The sequence below is a fragment of the Musca domestica genome, unplaced genomic scaffold, assembly GCF_030504385.1.
Source record: "Musca domestica strain aabys unplaced genomic scaffold, Musca_domestica.polishedcontigs.V.1.1 31, whole genome shotgun sequence".
Taxonomy (NCBI): Eukaryota; Metazoa; Arthropoda; class Insecta; order Diptera; family Muscidae; genus Musca; species Musca domestica.
The window spans coordinates 4,298,887-4,321,840 of NW_026712309.1; the positions used below are offsets into that span (position 1 = coordinate 4,298,887).

Consider the following 22,954-nt stretch of genomic DNA (forward strand, 5'->3'; position numbering starts at 1 on the left):
TAAGTTTGGTTATGGTAAGGTGGTTTTGGAAATGTGTACTAAATTTGGAACAGTTTGGCTTAAGGTGAACGGATGAAGCTGACAATATGAACTTTTGTATTGCGATACTTGTTTGTGGTAGGTTTGTGATGAAGAGATGCTTTTGGAAATGTGGACTAGAAGTTAACGAAATGTACTAAATAGTTCTGTATTTGGTACAATTTAGTATTGGGTGAACAGATGGTGGCCGAAATCTGAAATTTGGCATTATCTGTTTGCTGTTCATGTATAGCCTGGACATATGGAGGTGATTTGGGAAATGTGTACTATAATTTTGCTAAAAATACTGAATGGTACTAAATTTGGTATTGGCGGAATGCAAAGAGATAAAATTCTGAAATTCTATAGGTGTTTAGTAAATGCATATTTTTTTCGAAAAGTACTAAATGGTTCTAAATTTGTGGTAAGGATAGAGCTGAAATCCTCAAATTTGATATTGCGGTCCATGTTGTTATCTGGAGTTGAGATATAGAGGTGGTTTTGGAAATGTGTACTATATTTGTACGAAGAGTACTAAGTAGTACTAGTACTACTTGGTATTTGGTAAAGGAATATAGCCAAAGTCCTGAAATTTGATATGGATGTGGCTGTTGGTGACTGTAGTTGAGGGAAGGAGGTGATTTTGGAACGTACGAAAAGAGCAAAATGCCACAAAATGCGATAGAGATCACTGTTGATATCTGAGTATGAGATGTGGAGTTTGTTTTGGAAATGCGTACTGTAATTGATCGAAAAGTACCAAATGCTACTAGATTTGGTATTGGGTGAAAGAATAGAGCTAAATCCGTAAAAATTGTGTATGGCGATAACTGTTGGTGTCTAGAATTGAGCTACGAAACAACTTTGCAAATGAGTACTAAAATTAAAAATTAAAATTTTTTATTGTGGGCATTTATCGAGCTGGAATACCGAAATTTGATATTGAGGTTGGTACCTGGTTTTGGGATCTGGTGGTGGTTTTGCAATTGCGTACTATAATTTTTCGAAAAGTACTTAATGACACTAATTTTGGTTCAGTGTTGTTGTCTGAGATGGAGAGATGTAGATTGTTTTGGGTATGCGAAATTAATGTTACTAAATTTGGTATTGAGTGAACATTTTCCAATTATTCTTTACGAAAAAGGAAAGACTTAAGTTATTTAAAACTTTGATAGCAAAAAAATTTAAAAATTTTGTCATCCTGTACAAATTGTGCATTTTGAGTTCTATAGAGGCATAACATGAACTGTTGAAACGAATCTAAAATATTAAAGTGGACTTTTTTTGGACGCCGATTAATACAAGTTGCTCTTAAGAGACCCTAGTAGTGATGTCGACGGAGTTGTGGCATTCTAGATCGATTCGTATCAAAACTCTGCGTATGAGTAATGTGAAATATATGCAATTTATGAAATCACTCATACGCATAGGGAGAGATATACCGTACTTTGAACTAGATTGAGTCAACTCTAAATATAACGCAAACTGCATGTCATTGATTGGTTCCATTGTTGCATCAATTTTACTCTTATCTATAATTTCGGAAGACCAAAATTATTCCTGAAACTGAATTGCTATCTTCTCCTATATATAAGTTCATATAACGCCCCTATATGAGTACCGACCCTATTGTTTTGCCCTATTTTTTTCTCTCCCATTTTATAGCAAAAATACTTATTATAAAGATATGACCGCCTTGCGTTCGTTGAAACAATTGTCTTTAATATTTTCGATTTTTGGTAGTACTTTTTTTGTAACGAAGTAGAAACTACTACGTTTCAAAATCTCAGAACAAATCTTGAAATAAAAAAAAAATGCCAAAAAACAAACCAATACCAATTTTGTTATCCAAATCAACAGCAAGGTCCACCTTGGCGTATGATTGTTACAAATGTTCGAGCAGCCAGTCTATATGAAGGGTAACAAGATTACACACTATGTAATATACATATGTATGTTTGGGTGCGTGTGTGAATTTGTGCCTTCGTGCAGAGTTTATCTATTCTATAGCGGGGAAACAAAAAATGGAGAAGAAAGAAAAACAAACGAACACAAAATTATATTCAACCTTTGTTGTTATTGTTTACAACAACCCTCCACAGCAAAAAAAACGGAGACGTAGAAAGAAAGACAGGAAAAAACACACCGACAGACCCACAGAATTATATTCCAAATGTTGTTGTAGGTTCTGAACGAACCAACGAACGACACTGACTGACTGACTGAAACGACGCCATCTTGAAAATACTCAACAAAAATTGAATACGTCTGCAAGTGAGTGCGCCTGTATTGGTGTCCATACATGTGAATGCATGGCAGATAGTGAAGTTGTAAAATAAACATACAAACAAACATACACATACACACATATACATGGGGACCACCTAGGGTAAGTAGGGCCCCATTTGCACACGAAAACAGAAAATACTACTTGAAAATGCATTCGCTGGGGAGTAACTCTAGTTGGCTAAAAAAAACAGAAAGAGAGGGAATGATATACAAATGTACACACTCACATACGAAACTCTGTGAAATAGGGAGCTCGAAGTTTTTGAAGCTTTTAATATGGGGTTGCATTACAATTTAACAATACAACTTCAAATGCAGAACTACACACAGATACTCACTCTTATGTGACTGCATACTTACGCGGATGATAGTAAACAGCAACGATACATGTAGACGTACCTACATATCGATGGCCATATATCCGATGTAGGGAGTAAATCGCATAGGGTGAATGATGGAAAAAGGAAAATGCTGTAAAAATATACCACTACAGTGGCAAAGCCACACGAATGGGGATCTGTCCCCCATTATAAGTCAGAAATCAGCAGCATAGTAAAACAGCAACTTTAATATTTTCATTTAAATTCACACAGACATGCACCATATCTATATTCGACCAGACGTAACAAATCCAAACATTGATGCAAAAATATACCAATACACAGACATCTTCTGTGAAACACTGAAGGAACTTCGTCGCATATCTGAAAGATACCGACCGAACATCTAAAGGACATAGAACTATAGTAAAGTGAACACTACTCAAAAAAAGTGTTTGTATTTCGGTATGTAAGTGTGTGTGAGTGCGTAAGAATTTGTAAAGAAAAAGTGGAGAAAACAGAGATGAAGAAGAAAATATGGAAGAAAACGAAGTTCCAAAATGAAAATAGTCAATAAAAATAGTAGAAGGAGGTTAAAGGAGAAAAATATGAACGGTAAAAATCGAAACAGAGACTGCCAACTTCAATTTCATTTAACATTGGAGTTCTCTGTAAACTTTAACAGAGTTGTGTGGAAAAGAGAATTTCAACAGTAACACCAGATAAACTGTTAAAGAGAGCAGAGCATCATTTAGTGTGCAGCAGGGATGGGTAGTATGGAATGTTAGTTAGTATTTTAATTGAGAGATGAGAAATCCAGGTTTTGGAGTTAAGAATATTTTGGGAGGCAAAAATAAAACTTACTGTGTTGAATTAGTAGTGATAGTTAACAACCGAATTACCGACAATTGTAGATTTTTATACCCGCCACCATAGTATGAAGGGTGTGTTAAGTTTGTCATTCAGTTTGTAACACCTCGAAATATAAATTTTAGGCTCCATAAAGTGTATATATTTTTGATAAGCTCAAAATTCTATATCAATTTGTACATGCAGGTCCAGTTATTCATAAACGGTAAATTCCTATATTTGATTATTTTAGCGTAAGTTTTAGCAGTATTTTCTAAACAGAGTTTTTTTTTGTTTTTTTTTTTTTATTCGAAAAGAGTCTATAGAGGGAGTGGATAATGCTGCCAGACACTCTATAAGGGCCCCAAATTCATAGGCAGTATATCGTCTAGAGACTCTGGACCTTCTATCAGACACCCACTTCCCGGTCTGTAAAAATGTAGCAATAATTAACACCCGTCCGACGATATACATTGGATGGGGAGAGACTTATTAAAAAGGTAATAAGCTATCTCAAGCTCTTATGGGCGATCAAAACCTTTCTACCCTTTAAGTTCCTTGGTCCTGCTGATTAAATACCGGCAATGTTGCGAAATGCATTCGCGTTTCTATTAGCCAAGGTGCAGGAAATCTTTTAAGCTTGTCTCAGGTTTCGCTTCATACCCAGTTTGTTAAAGAAGGTAACGGTGACTTATATACTCAAAGTTGGGAAACCTAATTACACTTTTCCCAACTACTACAGACCGATTAGCCTCTCCTCCTTTCTGGTGAAGACCTTGGAAGGGTTACTGAAATTCATGAACAATAAGTACATCATAGCACGCTTATGTCAAAGGTCGATCAGTTGAGACTGCCAATAACAACGAGAGTGTTATGGATCCACTGGAGCTTCATGTTGTTAAAAGCTCTCCCTCTATATCGAGAAAAGCTGCCAATGCTTTATACAAAGTTGTAAACAACAACTGTGAAGCTTAAGTCCATCCATTACGCTTTCTATGCGTTTGGTATTTCCTCAAGCCTGTTTTAATGGATTGAAAGAATCTTAAAAAGCAGGATTATCAATTTTTGGGGGCAGAAACATCGAGGAGCTCACGAAAAAAGTCTCATTTCTCTGAGGGTTCGACCACAAATCATACATTGGATGTACGTCGCAGTGGTCTTACAGAGATCACTTGATCCCTCATTAGCCCATCTTCAAGCTCTTGGATCTATTAGCTCACCTTCAAGCATCAAGGGAAGCGGGAGGATTGCACTTTTCACATTTGGATCCAGCACATGCCTACATTTGGATCCAGCACTGCCTGGTGGATCCCCTCTGGACGGCCTGGCCATATGCACTAACGGTTCTAAGATGAAAGAAAGCACCGGTGCTGGCATATTCTGTCAAATCCAATGTTCATAAAAGCTTAATGACAACTACAGCGTTTTTGAGGCGGATATTCTTGCAAGAAGGCTGCCGAAATTACAGGACAATAGTCAGGCGGCCCTCAAAGCCATCAGGTCTAGTACCACCAAATCGAGAGTCATTGTTGGCGGCATAAACACACGTTCACTGACTGGCCACTGCATTATAATATATCTGACCACTAGGTTAAATAACGGTAGTCCCGATTACTGTAGACTTTGTGAGAATGAAGAAGAGGTAGAGACGATTGAACATCTACTATGTAGAAGTCCCACGCTGTTAAGCAAAAGCCATACGATGAACGGTAGGCAGGAGATAGAAACTCTAACGATCTTCTCTGTCATAGATCAAATCATCAACCACAGGTTTGTTAAAAACATATCATGGCTAGGCAAGACTTCGTATAACAAGGTATCTTTGTCTCTATTTTCTGTCCTATTTATATATTTCCTATCATAACTAATTCTTCTGAGGATAAATAGGATGTAGCAGATTTCATAAATTAGTTTTTGTGGTCTAGAATTATTCTTATTTCCAACTCCATTACTATGCTCATTGTCTTGAAAAGGAAAGAATAATTCTGCCTCTTACTAAAGTCTAAACTCAGAAGGATATTCTGTGTTTCTTCGCCTACTTTCTCTATTTGTAACCTATTGAGATATATGCAAATTATGTTATTAAACTTTCCATACCTGGAATCACTGTTATTAACAGAGTTACTCATTGCAGAGATACTCCCTTACAAGAAGTTCTGTAATACTCTTCATTTGAAACTGTTCTGTTACTGTTTCTCTTTTAAATGAACTCCACTTGAGATAATGTTGAGCAACATCATTCATACGGGGTTTCGGCTATTAATGAGTCTGTTAAAAAGATTTATCTATCGCAGAGAGTGTTCTCTTTATTTACCACTATGCTGCTGGATAACATCTGTAGTTGTGATGCAGAGAAAATTCTCTCTCTTTTGTTTTTCTTTTATAAGATAATATTTAATTAAAATATAAACAAAAAGGTTTTACTTCTTAAAATAATAAAATTTTAAATAAATAGATATTTTTTTAAAATAATATATTTTAGAGGAATTTCTAAACGATTAATTTACTTTCTCTCTGTATATTATGTGTGTAGTTATCTCTACAAATGAAATGCTCTCTTCGAACTTTTTTTCATCACATCAAGTATACCTTTGAAGGAAGATTTTATATTTATTAAATTTCCCCAATATGACATGAATATTGTCAATTGCATTTTTTTTATTTTTAATAATAAACAATATCGAAAAAATATGTTAAATCTATAAAAACAAACCTAAAAAATTGTGTTCAAATAAAGTTAAAGTGAAAAAAAAAAAAAAAAAACATTTTTTATACACAAATCTGTTTGTCTGTCTGTCTGGCAATCGGTGTGTATGTGTTCAACTCTCACATACTTTTGTAGGTATCCCCAAAACAACAAAAACAACACCAACCAACAGCGACAGCAACAAAAATCGCCATAAAACCAATAACAACAATAATAAAATTGTGTATGGACCAAATGAAAAGTGAAAAAGCACCAGCACCAACAACAGCAGCATCCACTAAACTGACAACAAACAAAAGCAAAAAAAATATATATGTGAACCAAAGAATGAAAAAAAAAAAAAACACGAAGAAAAACTGTCAAACTAAAAAAGCGAAACAAGAAATGTTAAAAGTGAAATCGAACGACGCCCCATAAAAAAGACGAAAATTTTCCTTCTCTTTGCAATATTTTTCGGGATAGATTTTCTTTAGCGAAAAGAAGCCAGAAGAAGAAAAAAATATGAAAAACCAAACAAAAATTCAACAATGTTATATAAAATAAAATATTGAAAAATAAAGGAAAACTATTAAAGTGAAAAGTTGTCTGCATAAAGAAGTTATTAAAATGTTAATAAATAAAAAAGAAACTGTGAATTACTGAGTTACTGAAAAAATGTTTAACAAAAAATACTGCTGAAGAAAAAAAGTAATTAAAAATGTTAACCAAAGGTGGATTTTTAGAAGAGAATATAGAAAATTAATCTTTAATAAAAAAAATCCTTTCTGAAAAAAAAAATTGATAGAAAATGCAACTGCAAAAGTAGAAAGTTAATCGAAAAGAGAGTAAACAGAGAAGTGCGTAAAATGTCGCTTGTGGAAACAGCAAAAAGTTTAACAAATTTAAATGAATCTTAAAAAGAATTAGTGAAAATTGTTCCACTTTTTTAAATTTAATGGAAATTTAAGTCAATTCGAGTGACCTATATTTATGCAAACTATACCTAAGACCTGTCAGATTTGCACTGAAATCAACGAAAGTGGTTTAATTCTATATAACAAGTCTGGGACTAAGTATTATCGATGTCAAAGGAGTTCTTCGAATTCGGTGTGTTTGAAATGGGAAATCAGGAATAATATAATATGTGTGAGGTTTGGAATTAAATTAACGAATGATTTTATTCATTAATGTGGATATGCGTTAAGGAGAGTGATCCTCCCCTGAGCTGAATACTTTTATTTAAAAAAAAAAATATTTTTAAGATTTTGCAAAAAAAAAAAAAAACAGAAAAATTTTTTTTGGAATTTTGGCAAAAAAAAAGCAATAGAAACTCCAAGTGAGTTTATGCAAATTTTGCATTTTAATTTTAAAATATGAAAAATGTATTTGAAATATTGTTTTCGTTTCGTATTGTAATAAAGAAAAGGATCCATAATTACTTTAAGAATTAAGTCAATGGAACTAAAAAGACCTAATATGAACTGTTGGAGCGAATCTAAAATTTTTCGACGACGAAATAATGGGTACTTGGCTGTTTATAATAAGTTTAGAACCCGAATTGATATGTTTTTCCTCTTATTTATAAATTCGGGGTCCAAACTTATTATAGACGGGAAGTGTCCATTATTTCGTCGGCAAAAAATCCAACTTAAAATGTTGGATTTGTTCCAACATTTCATGTTATGCCTTTTTCGTACTCACAATGTATAATTCATATATCGCACTAAAATTTTTAGAATTTCAAAGTTTTGAATTATATAAGCGTTTCATTTTTCGGAAGGGATAATAGGAAAATGTTTACATTTTACACGAAAAAGTCTTCAAATTCTTTAATTTTGAAGTTCTCCGAGAAGGATATTAGTAAAACTATTGCATATTGGAACTGCATACTTTTTTCTGTCCAAAACTAGTTCAACGGCTGTATATATAAACCCTAGAAACCAACAATGACCTCAGAAACAGCTCTAGCCCAACATGCACTTTTGTGGCATTTTGCACTTTTTGTACGTTCATAGTTTGAATTTCAGACAGCAACAGCGACATCCATATCAGATATCAGGATTTCAGCTCTGTAGTTTCCTCCAGTACCAAATTTAGTACAATTATAGTAGGAATTTCCAAAGCCAGCTTCTTCTCTCAATCACAGACGCAAACACCCATATCAAATTTCAGGGTTCCAGCTCTATCCATTTACCCAATACCAAATTTAGTACTATTTAGGAGTTTTCGTACTATTGCAGTATACATTTTCAAAAATACATCCATATTTCGATCCCCGACACCAAGTGATACCTCAGTAAAAAATTTCGCCATTCCAACTTTATCCCTTCAACTAGACCCAATTTAGTACCATTTAGTATTTTGTACAATTATAGTATACATTTAAAAACCTGCCTCATATCTCAATTCCAGATACCAATAGGAACCTCAAATCGAATTTGAGGATTCCAGTCCTATTACTTCACCCATAACCAAATTTAGTACTTTTCACGCAATTATACACATTTTCATAACCATCTCAATCCCATGTACCATCAAGGATATTAATATCGAATTTGAGGGTTTCAGCCCTATCCCTTTACCCAAATACCAAATTTGGGGCCATTTAGTAAATTTCGTACAAATATAGTACGCATTTGCAAATCACGCCAAAATCTGTAACATAGATACATCAGTGATCTAAATATCAAATTTTATTATAAATTTTTAGTATAAATTTCCAAAACTAGCTAGCATATTTCAATCAAATAGAAATCCTATTTCCAAATTTCAGAATTTAAGCTCTATTGGTTCTGCCAAAATTTAAATTGTACCAATTGTAGTACAGATAAGTACCAATTTCCGAAACCTCTTACATACCCCAATCCTGTACTCCGACAGTAATCTTATTTCAGAATACCAGCTCTGTTGGTTCACCCAAATCCAAATTGTACCAAATTTCATACATTTCAGTACAAATTTCTAATACTATGTCCATATCACGATCCTTCACTCCGTCAGTAATCTAACTTCCAATTTTCAGGATACCACCTCTATTGGTTTACCCAAATCCAAATTCAGTATAATATAGTAAAGTACAAATTTCCATAACCACTTATATTATATAATCCAATTTTTTAAATTCAGGATACCAGCTTACACAAGTACAAATTTACATAAGTATCTATATCATACAATGAAATAGAAATCTTATTTCCAAATTTAAGGATTCCAACCCTACCAGTTCTCCCAAATCTTAAATTGTACCATTTAGTATATATAAGTACGGATTTCAAAAACTACCTACATACGCCAATCCTAGAATGGTATAGTCATCCTTTTTCTAAATTCCAGCTCTAATCGGAATTGAAATTGTACCAAATTTAGTGTCATTTAGAATTTTTTGTACACATAAGTATACATTTCGAAGATTACTTCCACAACCAAACCCTAAACTCCAACAGTAATGTTAATTCCAAATTTCGAGATTCCAGCTCCATCCGTTCCTCTAAATTCAGATTGTAACAAATTTAGTACAGTTTGGTACTTTTCATATGCATGTGTACACACTTCCAAAACTACCTCCTTACATCTACCCTACTCCTCAACCTTGATTTCCATTTCAAGCTTCAAGTTTTTAACTCAAACAAAATCGTACCAAATGCAGTACATGTTAGTGCTTTTCGTACACTTATATGGCAAAAGTCCAAAAACCCTATGGTACATCCATCAAACACTTCATCAGTGACTCTCATTTCCGTAGCGTTCTAGGAAGAATTTCAAAAAGTCCTACCTTATCTGACACCTTCGGACCAAGAGTTGCCCGCACCCAAAATTTCAAGATTCTACCTTTAGCTCTTTCGCCTGTGCGTTGATGAATCATTGAGTCAGTCAGTCAATGACTTTACTCCTTTATTAATGAAGATAATAATGTGTCATCAGAAATGAGGTTCCCTGATCGTCTCTGTCTACGATTTTAGCTGTCATTCTTTTGTAATCAGACATTATTTTCACGGATAACCAATATGTCCATTAAATAATACCCAAAACTTCATTGAGATAACAGCAGTAAGTCAATGCTGTAACAATCCGAAGATAGCGTTAATAGTTCATGCATATACATATGCTGCAGCATGTTTACCGGATTTAGCGAAACTAGTGGATTAAATTATCAATAACATTGCATATACGTCAAATACATCCTCATGAAGCAGGTTAACCCGCCAAAAACTTAAAAATTATGTTATTTAATTTTTTTATTACAAACATTAGTTCTTTTGATCGAAGAGGATGCGTTAGATGTTGCATTGAAGCCCGGCATTCTTTATTATGTTCTCAATGAAAATAAAATCCCCTTTAATTTGGTGGCAGTCTTTTAAAATTCTCTTAAAATATTTCATATTTTGTAACAAGGGAAGCATCAACCTAAAACTTAATCCAACCATAAAAAATCTAAAAATGGTTTACCCCTAACATTTCCTGCTTGGATACCCTAATCTACTACATTATCCCTTTTCCGTGCAATCTGCACTCTTCTTACAAAACATACACAACCGCATTAAACAATTATCTCATATATCTTATGGCAGTTGAAAATAGAATACATAACAATTTAACATTCGGCCACACACAAACTCTTACAAAAGGATTTTTATTATAGAATGTCCTTAATACGAAACATTTCGCCTTCACCTTAACTGTAAATATTTAATTACCTGTTCATGTCATTAGAATTTCAGTATTTTTTAGGGTGGGAAATAAAAACCGTTGGCCGCTGAATAATAAATTTCTCATTTAAAATGTCTAAAGGAAGGCTAAAATATTATCCTCTCAAATTCAAACAATGTTGGAACTTAGATTCCATTATTGTCTCACTCAATAATGTTGTTAGTTCATCTTCTCTCTGGTTTGTAACAAAAAAAAAATGTTATCCTTCAACGAAAAACAAAAATCGTACAGGACATATTACGACTGCAAGCAGTTAATTAGCCACAATGTGGCGTACATAACTACATACATATAATATACGATATAAATTCATATATGCGAATATGTCAGGCAGGAAATGTGAAGTACGGTTTGATATTAGAGGGGAGGAAGGTCATAATGTCATTGTTGTCTCAGCCATATGGCTGGATGGTTTGTTGGTTGGCAGGCTGGCAAATATCCTTATTTCCCTTCGGCTGCTGCTGCGGCTTCGTCGTCTTCTTGTCCTCCTTACCGTCGTTATTACTATTAGCTAATGCAATAGTCATGCAATTGCGGTAGGCTTTCATGCCATATTCACATTGTGTTGTTCGCGCTGCTGCTCATGGCCATCGGAAGAAGATGAGAATAAGGAAAAACAGTTGACTCTTTAATAATATATTGCGGCGAACATATAGAAAAAGATTTTTTATTTTGAAGCAGGAGAGCAAGAAGGTCAGATGATGGAAAATACTAAATTAATAAAATATTTTATAATTATAAAATCCAGAGAAAATACTCTGTTGTACAAATCTTGCATGGTAGAATTAAAAAAGGTATACTCATGCCATCATTTTTCAAAATTATGCATTTGACAACATCTCATTGTCGACATTTATATTCATAGATTGATAGTATAGACACAAACCAGAGATGGGAGTCTGTATTCCATGTAGTGAAATTTGGCAAGGGAATTACATGAAATACAGAGATGGCTATACATATCTGAAGTGACTTTACCTTCTTAATTTTACCGTAATTTCTTGGTAGCTAAATCGTGCCATAACTGAAAATGCTGCAAATTAATCGCGTTTTTCGTCAAAAGTTTAAGCAAAGGCTAGGTATATGCATTCGATTTCTCTCTCTCTCTCCCTCTCTCCCTCGGTAATCTTGAGAAAACAACAGCTTTTATTTTTTCTCTATTTTTCTAAAACAACAGACTTTATTTTTTCTATATTGTTAAAAATGTCAAAAATGACTTTGGCACGTTCTTATTTATTTTTTCTTTAGTCCAGTTTTGTTAAACCTTACTTTAGGAAATCTTTATTACATCTTTCCTTTAAAATAAATTCATTTTTTTTTCTGAGATGTGGCAATAAAATGATTACTTTTTGGAAATCTAACTCATAGTAGAAGAACACAGGTAGATGCATCAACGCTTGGGAATATTGAAACGTCAAAAATTTTAAAATGTTTTTTTTTTTTTTTTTTCAAAAATAAGTAGATTTTTATACATTTTCTTATACCACACCAATGGGAGGTTGTCATTTTTCAACAATTTTCACTCAAAATTTTCAATTCCAAAATTGTTTTGACAGTTCATTGTCCCCAGCAGTGACATTGGCAGTCACTGCATTTTTTCACAGTGGCATCTTTATTATACCCTACACCACAAAGTGGTCAGGGTATTATGTCTTTGTGCATTTGTTTGTAAAAGGCAAATGGAAACGAGATAGACCCATAGTTTCTTTTGATGATCTGCATAGAATCACATTCTGAGTCGATTTATGCCCGTCCGTCCGTCTGTCCATGTATTTTTGTAAACGAAGTACAGTTCGCATTTATTGCCCGATTGGAGGTAATCGGTAAAAATTTAGATATAGCTCCCATATATATCTTCGTCCGATTTGCCTTTTATTGTGCACCAAACGTGTAATAACAGCCCGAATAGTATGGAATTTTGCACATGCAACCAAATTAGGTCTGCAAATAAGTATGCCAAATTTTATCGAGATCGGGTTAGATTTGGATATAGCTCCCATATATCTTCGTTCGATTTGCTTTTTATTGTGCACCAAACCTCTAATATTTTTCCGAATGGGATGTAATTTGGCAATTATGACCGAATTGAGTCAGAAGCTAGTATGTCAAATTTGGTGAAAATCGGCTCAGATATAGCTATAGCTGCCATATATATTGTTCACCCGATTTGTTATATTTGTTACCCACAGACGTAATGTGCACTCCGTAACAACGATATTCAGAGAAATATACCAAAAACAGCTCAGAAATATATTTGCCAAATTTTATCGAGATCAGTTCAAATTTGGACATAGTTCTCATATATAACTTTATCTGATTTCAAATTAATTGTGCACCAAATGGACAATACAAGTCCGAATTTAAAAGATACAAATGCTTCGGCATATTTAGTCCCTTGAACTTTAAAATGTAATTATAATCATAGCGTGTATGATTGAATTCTCCAATAAAAACTTTTATTTGTTATGTGCAAATAAAATGCAAAACAGAGTCTGAAGCGAAAATGTATAACAGTCCATTGCCATTTTATTTGCCAAATTATCAACAAAAAATATGGCAACTTGAATTCAGTAAACTTTACGTGTAAAGATAAAAGGAAGATGGTCTGACCTTTGACCAAAGTATTCGTTCGCAGCCTCTTCGAATAGAAGTCACGGTTCTGTTCTCTTACCTCGGTGTAACAGCAAATTCCTGAAGTCTCTCTCGGATGTTTTTTTCACATATAACATCAATTTGTCGTTCTGATAGACATAGAGGGCAGAAATAATCGAAACATGTCCTGGTGGACATACGCTTAAGCCAGGATAGGCCTGTTATGCGCCATAGATTAAAAATATTGTTGAAAGAAGACAGGCAATTCACAGTCTATTATATTTGAAATTCAGTTGCCTAAAAAACATTTCTTAACAGTTTTAGGTCTGGTATGGAGTCGTTTCCTAAATATTGTGATCTAATATTTTCAAATGCTGGACATTGGCGGAGATTGTTGATTGTTCGTTTGGACTTTTACGGAAGCCGGTCTCATGTTAGCGTTAGGCCAGTTCAGACACTCTGTAATCGCCCGGACTTCCGCTTGAATGGTGTTTGGTTCTTCAATAAAAGTCCCAGTCCCGCTATCCCCTTAGCACTGAGCCATCTGTATAACAACAGTTTCCAATCAGCATTTGCGATAGGGATCCACAAGTCTCTGGTAGGAATTAATGTTTCACCTGAGGCAGCTACAATTGTTTCAGGTATCCGGTCCGATACAAAGCTTTCCATTGAGTCTCCCGTTGTCACCTGTAAAATTTTTGATGGTATGTAACGTGGCCTTTACTTGTCCCCTCGTCCGTCGCTATGACTGCATCGTCGCGTATCTGACTATCTATGTCCTCATTGTACCGCAAAAGCTTAAGCCTCACATTCGCTGGACTTTCTGTAATATTTTGGTATTACATTTTTTATCCATTGCTATCCACCAGACTACAGATGCGTATGGTAGAACAGGTCTAATTACGCTTTTGAATAGCCAGTGTTTCATCTTTAGATTGAAACCCCATTTTGAGTCCATAGCACTTTGCCATTTCAAATTAAGCCTATTAAAAATCCTGTTGTAATCCTTGTCAAGTTTTGTATATACCTAAAATGCTCGGATTTCGAAGAATCTTTATACGAAATTTTCCAAAAGTGTGGAAGAGGGGAGAAATTGGTTAATTTTTGGTGTAAACTTTCAAATCACCGACAACACGTGTCATCTTTTTTAGCTCTACTTTCATAATCTGATAGAGTTTTCACGTAATTATTAAAAACAATAATAATTTTGTCGCACAGTGTAATTAACGGCATGCAGTTGAGTGTAAACTTGCATAATATTGATCATCTGTTAAGTAATAGGATGTTTACATGTAATAAGTTCAGTGGATTTCGATAGTCAATACCATGGTGTCTACTGCAAATCCGAAACCTAGGGGTTTATTACGTTTACGCAATGGAACTGACAGTTCTAATTCATTGGATTTATACGTGTAGAGCGTTAACATTTTATTATTCGCCGAAGATTGTTTTTAAGGACTAAAAAATATAAATAAAACTATTTTAGTATTCCCTTATATTTTTGAGCGCTGCACCTGCAATAATGAAAGCAGCTGCCTGAGCAACCCTACACAACACCCTTCAACTTGGAAATTTAAAAATATGTTTTTACAAAAATTCTTCGCCATTCTTTTCTTCCTAGCTTCTTACTTCATTGACTAACTTTTCTTTAACACTTCTTCTGTTACAGATTGATTTTTTCTCCGATATTAAGTAAACACATGGAATATCCTTAAATACCAACACCGTATTGAAGTGGAAATCAACAAAAATGTGGTGTCACGGGTCCATACCCCGCATTAAAGTGTGCTTTAAAATCTACAAAGCATTGCCAAAGTGTTGCAATAAATACAAAAGTTAAAGTTGCCCTGAGCCGAGGCTGATACACACAAAGAAACAAAAACGTATCTTTAATTCGAAAACAAAACAAAAAATTGTTTAAAAATCTCATCTAAAATCTCTAAACAAACCCTGGACTTTGTCTTAGAAAAAACAAAAACTAAAGAGAAAACTATAAAACAAAAGGAAATCTCAAGAGGAACAAAATTTCCAAATACGCACACAAAGCTTAAGAATAACATATATCCCGCCCATTCCCTCTTTACAAGACAACGTATAACTGCTCAACTCTAGAAATCGATCTACAAAGCCCTAAAACTGCTCAACTCGGTAATTTACTAACAGAAATAGAGAGAGAGAGGAGCGAGAAGACATTATTTCTCTCTGAAAAAAATGCCGCGCTCATTACCCCATTCAACGGCGGCCATGGTGCGCCAACAATTCGGCGTTGCCACATTGTGTTTTGTAACGCTCACCCTGAGTTCAGTGCCGGTGCGGGAAATCGAAGCCCAACGGCCATTGTCGAATCACACAACCTATAATACAATACCGACGGGACAACATAACTATAAGCTGCGCAATGGACGAACCCATGATTTTATTATACCACCCACTACGGTGGCCTCTATACCCCGAGGCATCCTGGGTGGCGGAGTACCAATCTATGAAGACTTGGAAGGCACGTTAGTACCCCCTCTGGGTGGTCGACGTGATAATCGCCGTCGCCTCAGTTATCAGGCATTGGCCAATATGCATCGTGGTAGCAGCAGTGGTCGTGGCATGGAATCTCTGCGCAAAGAACTAATGAAGCCATCGGTGGGAGGTCCTGGAGGTGGCATAAGTGGCAACAGTCCTGGTTATCCCTCGTATGCGGCGACGTCGTCTATTGGCAAAATTGATGGTTTGGGTCGAGTTGGACCAGCCCAACGTTATGGTGATAATCTACATCAGGCTGGAGTTTTATTCTCTACCAGTATGCCACCACAAGGTAAGTCTTGCGAGTGGGCGTATGTGAATTGTGGTTTCTAATCTATATTTTACTGTTGCAGCTTTTTATGTTCCCGACTCAATGGATGGCAAGTTTACACGTTTTTCGACCAAAGTAAATTCCATCAATGAAATCCGTCGAATGAATAAAAATCAAGCTGATCAACCCATGCGCGGCATTGATGATGACATTATCATGGAAGAACATCCGGATCCTCTGCAGGCAATTAAAGAGCAATTGATGAATTCCCAGCCGCAACCGGTAAGTGTGCGAACCAGCATGTTTTGAAATGGGAAACCTGGATATCCTCAGGTCTAAGTTTTAGGTGATATACAGCGTGAGATAAAAATGGAAATGAATGAAAGCAACAGATATCGGAAATAGCATCAAATTTTAGAAGAAGTTTAGATTTGTTCGAATTGGTCGCCTTTGGCACGAATTATGGCATTTAAACTGCCAATGAAACCGTCACAAGCTGCCCGAATGTTGCTCTGCGGTATTTTGGCTCATTCCCGGCGAAGCGCTTGCTTGAGGTGATCGACACTTTGGTATTTTTTAGTGCCAACCATGCTTACCAGAATACTCTAGACACAATAGTCCAACGGATTAGTATCCGGAGATTTTGGTGGTCATTGTGTGCTGGAAGTGAAGCGGGGTACTTCATTTTGTAACCATTCTTGGGTGGCGCGTGTTGAGTGCGATGATGCTGAGTCCTGTTGGAATGTCCAAGGTCTGCGGCCAACCTGTTTGCGTGCCCAAGGTTACACCCTCCAGAATATTTTCACGACAATATTCGGCATTTATTTTGATGCCACGGTCGATTAATACGAGCGGCTTTTATGGGCCGCCCGTCGTCCATGACCATGAACGACGCTTGGTGGCCAACATAAGGTCCACATTTTCAGCTGACCTCTTTGGCAATTAAACACTATCATTTTGTTTGTTTACAAACTGCTGGACAACGAATGTTTTCTAATCGGGGGAAAACCAATTTTGGCAGTTCACCACTTTCGGCCAAGCGAAGCGGTGTAAGTTCTTGCACGTTTTGGAATTACAATGACTCTACCCCTAGCTCACTTTTCAATATTTGCGACGAGGGTTTCGATCAAGTCGCTTCTTTACTTTTCGAACCATTTCTGCTGATGTTGCTGTTTTCCTCCGTGTACTTCCTTGACGTTGGGCTACGCTACCAGTATCACGGTAACGAGCGATGGTACGAGACACAAAAGATTTATTCACATTTAAATGCTGAAGTGCTCTAACGATAGCCACTTGAGGTTTTCCAGCCAAATATAAAAAAATCACACTATCACGCTTGAATTCCATCACGAATAACTTCTGGAAAATTCCCACTAAAATGCTTTTGTATACTTGTAAACCATATAATGAGCTGTCACAGGAATAATTTTAACAGCTGTCGGACGAGTGGTTTAGGAATGACAGCAGTCTGAAGTTGGTTGCAGTTTTTGCATCTCACCATGTATTAACTTGCATGTATTAACGAACAAATAAGTGGGATTTTATTCTCACAGTTCCTGTTAGCGAAAACAAAGTTTCATAAATGTTTTTCGATTGGGCGCCAAGATTGAGCCAATCCTTTTCCCATCAAACCCTTGCGGATGTTAATTGTTTGTAGCCATCAGTGCATGGAAGATAGTCAAATTTGGTTCGCTCAGCTATTGGTGGATGTCTGATTAAAGATATATTTTCAATTTAAGTTAATGTAACAGCATCCGGAATGAGTAGCACTGGTATATAGTATACCAAATATTTTTTTGATGGGATACCTACTTGAACTAAATTCCCCATAATTTACAAATTTCTCTTACAATTGGGCGCCAACATAACATGTGAGATGGTTGGTATAAACATTAGTGGTAGTTCGAAAATAGACACATTTGGGATATCCACTAATGTGGGATAAGGCAAATATGATAACTGTTTCTTATAGTCCCAAAGTGTCTTTAATAATTTTTCGATTGGGCGCCATTCTTAAATTTAGAATACCAAAAGAGGATTATTTCTGGCGCATGTCTTCGGTTGGTTTTTCTATGTAAACGAATAAAGGATGTTAGAGTGAGCAAGTTTAAAGTATAGCCCGAAATTGAACTAAGTCAACCTATACACCTTCGTTATTTTACGAAAAAGCAAACCGAAGGTTTTTGACAGAAAAAAATTCACTTAAGTATTCTCACCTTCAGGAATTATAATTTGTCATTTGCATGTGAGGAAGATGGATGGAGCACTCTCTCTGCCAATGCCCAGCATTTGCAAATCTAGTTCCCAATTCTTAGGGAACGACTCCATCCCAGACCTAAATTAGATCATGGTATATGAAATAAAACAGTTATAGAATTTTGTTAAGGCTACTAAATTTCAAATATAATAGACTGTAAACTGCCAGTCTTCTTTCACTAACTTCTTAAGATGGGAATATATAAAACGCTTTTCTGACGTCGGCTTTTCTGAGGTTGACTTAGTTCGATTTTTGGCCTATACTCCTTTCTTCTTTTCGGAAGAAGCCAGCCGATGACTATAGCCAGTCAAAAAAGCTTTATATCTATTCTCAACCTTAGTCTACCAGGTCAACAGTGTATGTCCACCAGGACATGTGACGATCGTTTCGCCCCTCTTTTCAACCTAACCAAATCTTGGCAGTCTTTGTGTATTTTTCACTGCCTAAGAATATGCTCAGTAAAACTTTTAGTGATTGGGCGCCAATTATAGACATATTCTTCTAATAATCTTGATAATCAACCTTAGCGTAGTTATAAATAATAACATAATTTGACGTAATATCCTATAGGGATAATATTGCTAGCCCTTAAAATTTTTAACCGATTGGGCGACAACATCAGAAAAATCCTTTAAATATTTTTTGAATTCGTCATCATTTGTAGCATCCTGGTAACATTTTCCACATTAAAATATTATTGAAATTAGAAGTCATACTTAATATTGCAAGCATTGCATGAGGTGGATATTTGTATACCATTGGGCTCCATTTTAAGAAAAAGTTATGTAAACACAAAACTTTGTTTCCATCTTGGAACTTCTTATGCTTTGGAAATTATCTAAAAAAACTAAAAAAAATAAATAAATAAATAAATAAAATGATTGATTCTATGACATAAATGTATGATTGGGCGCCATCTTCCAACAAATCAATAGGAAACGGTGTTACACTATCAATTGCCAACGGGTTTATTTGTAGTGTAGAGTGGTATAATAGAAATGAGATTTTATTGATGTTTCCTTCAAAGATCTATAAATTAAGAAAATAAACAGGTCATTTCAACTATTTTGAAACATTTAATGCAAGCCGTTGCAACGTTGATTTATGGTTTTTCATTCACTTCGCTGTTTCGTTTTTTGTCATCAACTCACTTCTTTAATTCCACGCCATGAACTAATTAAAGAAAATGCTAAAAAACAACAACAGCAAATGCATTAATTCGCAAATACAGCTGTTGCCACAAAACTCTATTTTCCACCAGTCCATGGAAATAGTGTCGTGTGTTTATGTGCGGTTTTCTTCTTTTTCTAATTATTTCGCGGATATTTTTAGATCTCCATTGCAAAAACATTTAGAGGGAGAATTAACAGGGATTTTCGGGTGGGTGGCACACACACACACACACAGTCAAGTCAAGTACCGGGCATAGCGGGAATACATATTTGAAATGAAATTAAAAATGGAAAACAATGTTGAGTTTATAGAGAAAAAGACAAGATTTATGGTGACAATTCGTATTCCTTGCATTCAAAGAGTTCCGGTTGTCACATTCTGAATGGATTGGGTTTATTTATATATACTTTTCGAAGAAGATAAAGCTTTGGAACAAGTATTATTAATTTATAAATTGGTGATGAAATGACAGCAGATTTTCGGTGGATAAACAGATTATTGGATGGTCGTACTTATTCCCAACGTAATAAATATATTTTTCATTGGGCACCAGGCAAAGAAAACCCTTCCGCGTTAATTTTGTAAATCCATTATATTCCATAACACATCTTTAATTCCTGTTGTTAATTCTCTCTCCCTCTTTTTCTTTTCAGATGATCCATCCTGCCTCGTCGCAAAATTTCGACATCGAAGACCTACTCGGCGTCCGTTGTACATTCGAAACACCCTGTGCATGGAAATGGACCGACAATTTGCCAGACGGTTTTCACATTATGAGCGGTACTGAGGTGTCAAAGAAAAACATGACTGGCCTCTACCCCGGCCCTCTGGCCGATAACTCCGATGATGCCAATGGTCATTTCCTCTATGCTCGACTGGCTCCAACTACGTTACAAATCAATTTGACTTCGCCACAATTTAGTTCGACAATGGAAAAATGTGTACTCGAGCTATATATGCATCAAAGTGGCATGAGTCATGGTCTATCGAGGGTCGTGGTAATGCCTCTTCATTCGCAGGAGAATTCATGGGTTCCGGCAGAAATTGTGGGAGATAATTATCGTACATGGGATAAGAAATCGTTTCGTTTGGGACGCATTTCAAGAGATTTTCGTTTGGTTTTTGAAATTGTACCAAAACTGCTGGAGGGACAGAAAGCTCATGTGGCCATAGATAATTTGCGTATGGTGAATTGTTTCCCCGAGGGTACGAAATCGGAAAAGTGCAGTACGTCTCAGGTGAAGTGTATGAATAATAAGGTATCGGTGTGTATACCTTTGCCAAGAATTTGTGACATTACGCGAGATTGTGATAATGCCGAGGATGAGCTGCTCAATTGTGGTGAGTAAAGAGCGAAGTTTGTCTCTCTCTTTATAGATCTTAATGAGATCTCTCTTTGTTTTGTAGAAAAAATTCCCTTTGGTGCCCGTTGTGATTTCGAAAATGATTGGTGTGGTTGGCGGGACTCGGGCCGCACCATTCTCTCGTGGTCCAGACACACAGGTTCCTCACCCACCCTGGACACCGGACCGGAAGGTGATCACACCTATCATCATCTTACCAATGGCAGTGGTGGCTATTACATGTTGGTCAACATGAATCAGCACAGCAACAACAGCGAAAAATATCAACAAATCGGCTTTGCCAGCAATGCCATCATGATCAGTCGCACCTTCAATCCACCACCCTCTGTGCATGGTGATCCCCATTCACCCTATCGCAATAGTTGTGTGGTGAGATTCTATATTCACCAGTTTGGCAAGAATCCCGGCAGCATTAATCTCTCGGTGGTGGAAATGAAAGAGAAGGAGAACATAACCACCACACTGTGGTGGAGCACGAAAAATCAGGGAGAGGATTGGATGAGAGCGGAATACATTTTGCCAAATATCACATCGAGGTGAGAGAGAAGTGTTTTGAGGAAGAGAGTTGTATGGAGAGTAATAAATTGTATGTTCTCTTTCGATTTTCAGATATTATCTACAGTTTGAGGCTCGCATGGGCATGAGAATTTATTCGGATGTGGCGGTTGACGACTTTTCATTGTCTCCGGAATGTTTTGGCATCAATATACCACCGGAACATCTGAACGGGTATAATTACTGGAATGTGCGGCACACGAAGAGTCCGACGCATAAAGATTTCGAAAATCATAATTGTAAGTGTGAATTATAAGTCGAGGGGGAGAGAGAGACAATCTAAATCTTCTCTCTACAAAAAAAATATTATTTAAGAGGAAATAATTAGCAAATTTTCTACAGAAAAATATTTTGACTTCAGTCCTTGAGGCTATTTTTTTTTCTATAGAAAAATTTTGTGTTTAGGTTGTGTGGCCTTTTTTCTAAAAAAAAATCATCCTCGCTTTTTGGGGATTTTGATTTTATAGAAAAATATGTCCCCTGTTCTAGGGGTTTTGCCTTATGGAAAAATGGTTTCCAGTGGTTGTGGTTTTTCGTTAGAAAATAATTACTGCCAAGTTCTAGGGGTTTATTCTTAAATCGTCCTCAGTTATTTGGGACTTTTTTTTTGGAAAAATTGACTCTATTTCTTGAGGAGTTTTTCTATAGAAAAAAACATTTTCTTCCTATTCCGGGGGAATTTTTACTTCCAAAGAAAAACTTCCAACCTTAGTTCTTTCTACGGAAAACAATTCGTCTTTAGTTCTGTTTGAGAGCTATTTTTCTGTCGAATCAGTACAGTAGCCCATCCATTAGAATACAAAAACCTACAGTACTGTGGCCAAATTTTTCAAGGAATCGATCTTAGTTCTGGAGGATTTTTTTCTTTTGAAAAAAAATCTACCTCAGGCTCTAAAGAAATTTTTCCCTATTTAAAAGGTTTATCTCAGGACCTGAGCCATTTTTTGTATGAAAAAAAAAAAAAAAATTCTGAGGCCAAATTTTCGTCTTGAAAAAAATCGTTCCTGGTTCTGAGGCAATTTGTTACCTTATAAAAAACAGATCCTCTTAATTTTAGACCCTTGAAATTTCATACCTTAAAAACTTATTTTAAAAAATTTTCCATTTCAACTTCTTTTCCAGATCTGGAGCTTGGGACATGCGATAATCGGGGAATGCATGGGCCCACGCAGTCGCAATGTGAGAGCTTTTATACCAGTCACAATAGAACTAATGTTCTGGAGGAGGTAAAGGTCACCGACGAGATACCCTACAAGGGTATGCAGAAATGGAGGGTACCGCATGAAGGATTCTATACGTAAGTACTTGACTATAAAATTCGTCGAATTTCTCTTTTAACAAAACTATATTCCTTTACAG

The 22,954-nt window shown here is 35.8% G+C and overlaps 1 protein-coding gene across 1 annotated transcript in view; it reads left to right on the plus strand.

The window, feature by feature from the left end:
- Positions 1-22,954, plus strand: part of LOC101891328 (tyrosine-protein kinase receptor) — a 45,095-nt gene that overhangs the window by 17,526 nt on the left and 4,615 nt on the right. The window contains exons 2-7 of the mRNA XM_005176933.4: positions 15,131-16,267; positions 16,329-16,528; positions 20,330-21,017; positions 21,084-21,576; positions 21,650-21,834; positions 22,718-22,892. Coding sequence (XP_005176990.2) covers positions 15,673-16,267; positions 16,329-16,528; positions 20,330-21,017; positions 21,084-21,576; positions 21,650-21,834; positions 22,718-22,892 — 2,336 coding nt within the window. The 5' untranslated portion in view covers positions 15,131-15,672. The remainder of the gene's footprint in view (positions 1-15,130; positions 16,268-16,328; positions 16,529-20,329; positions 21,018-21,083; positions 21,577-21,649; positions 21,835-22,717; positions 22,893-22,954) is intronic.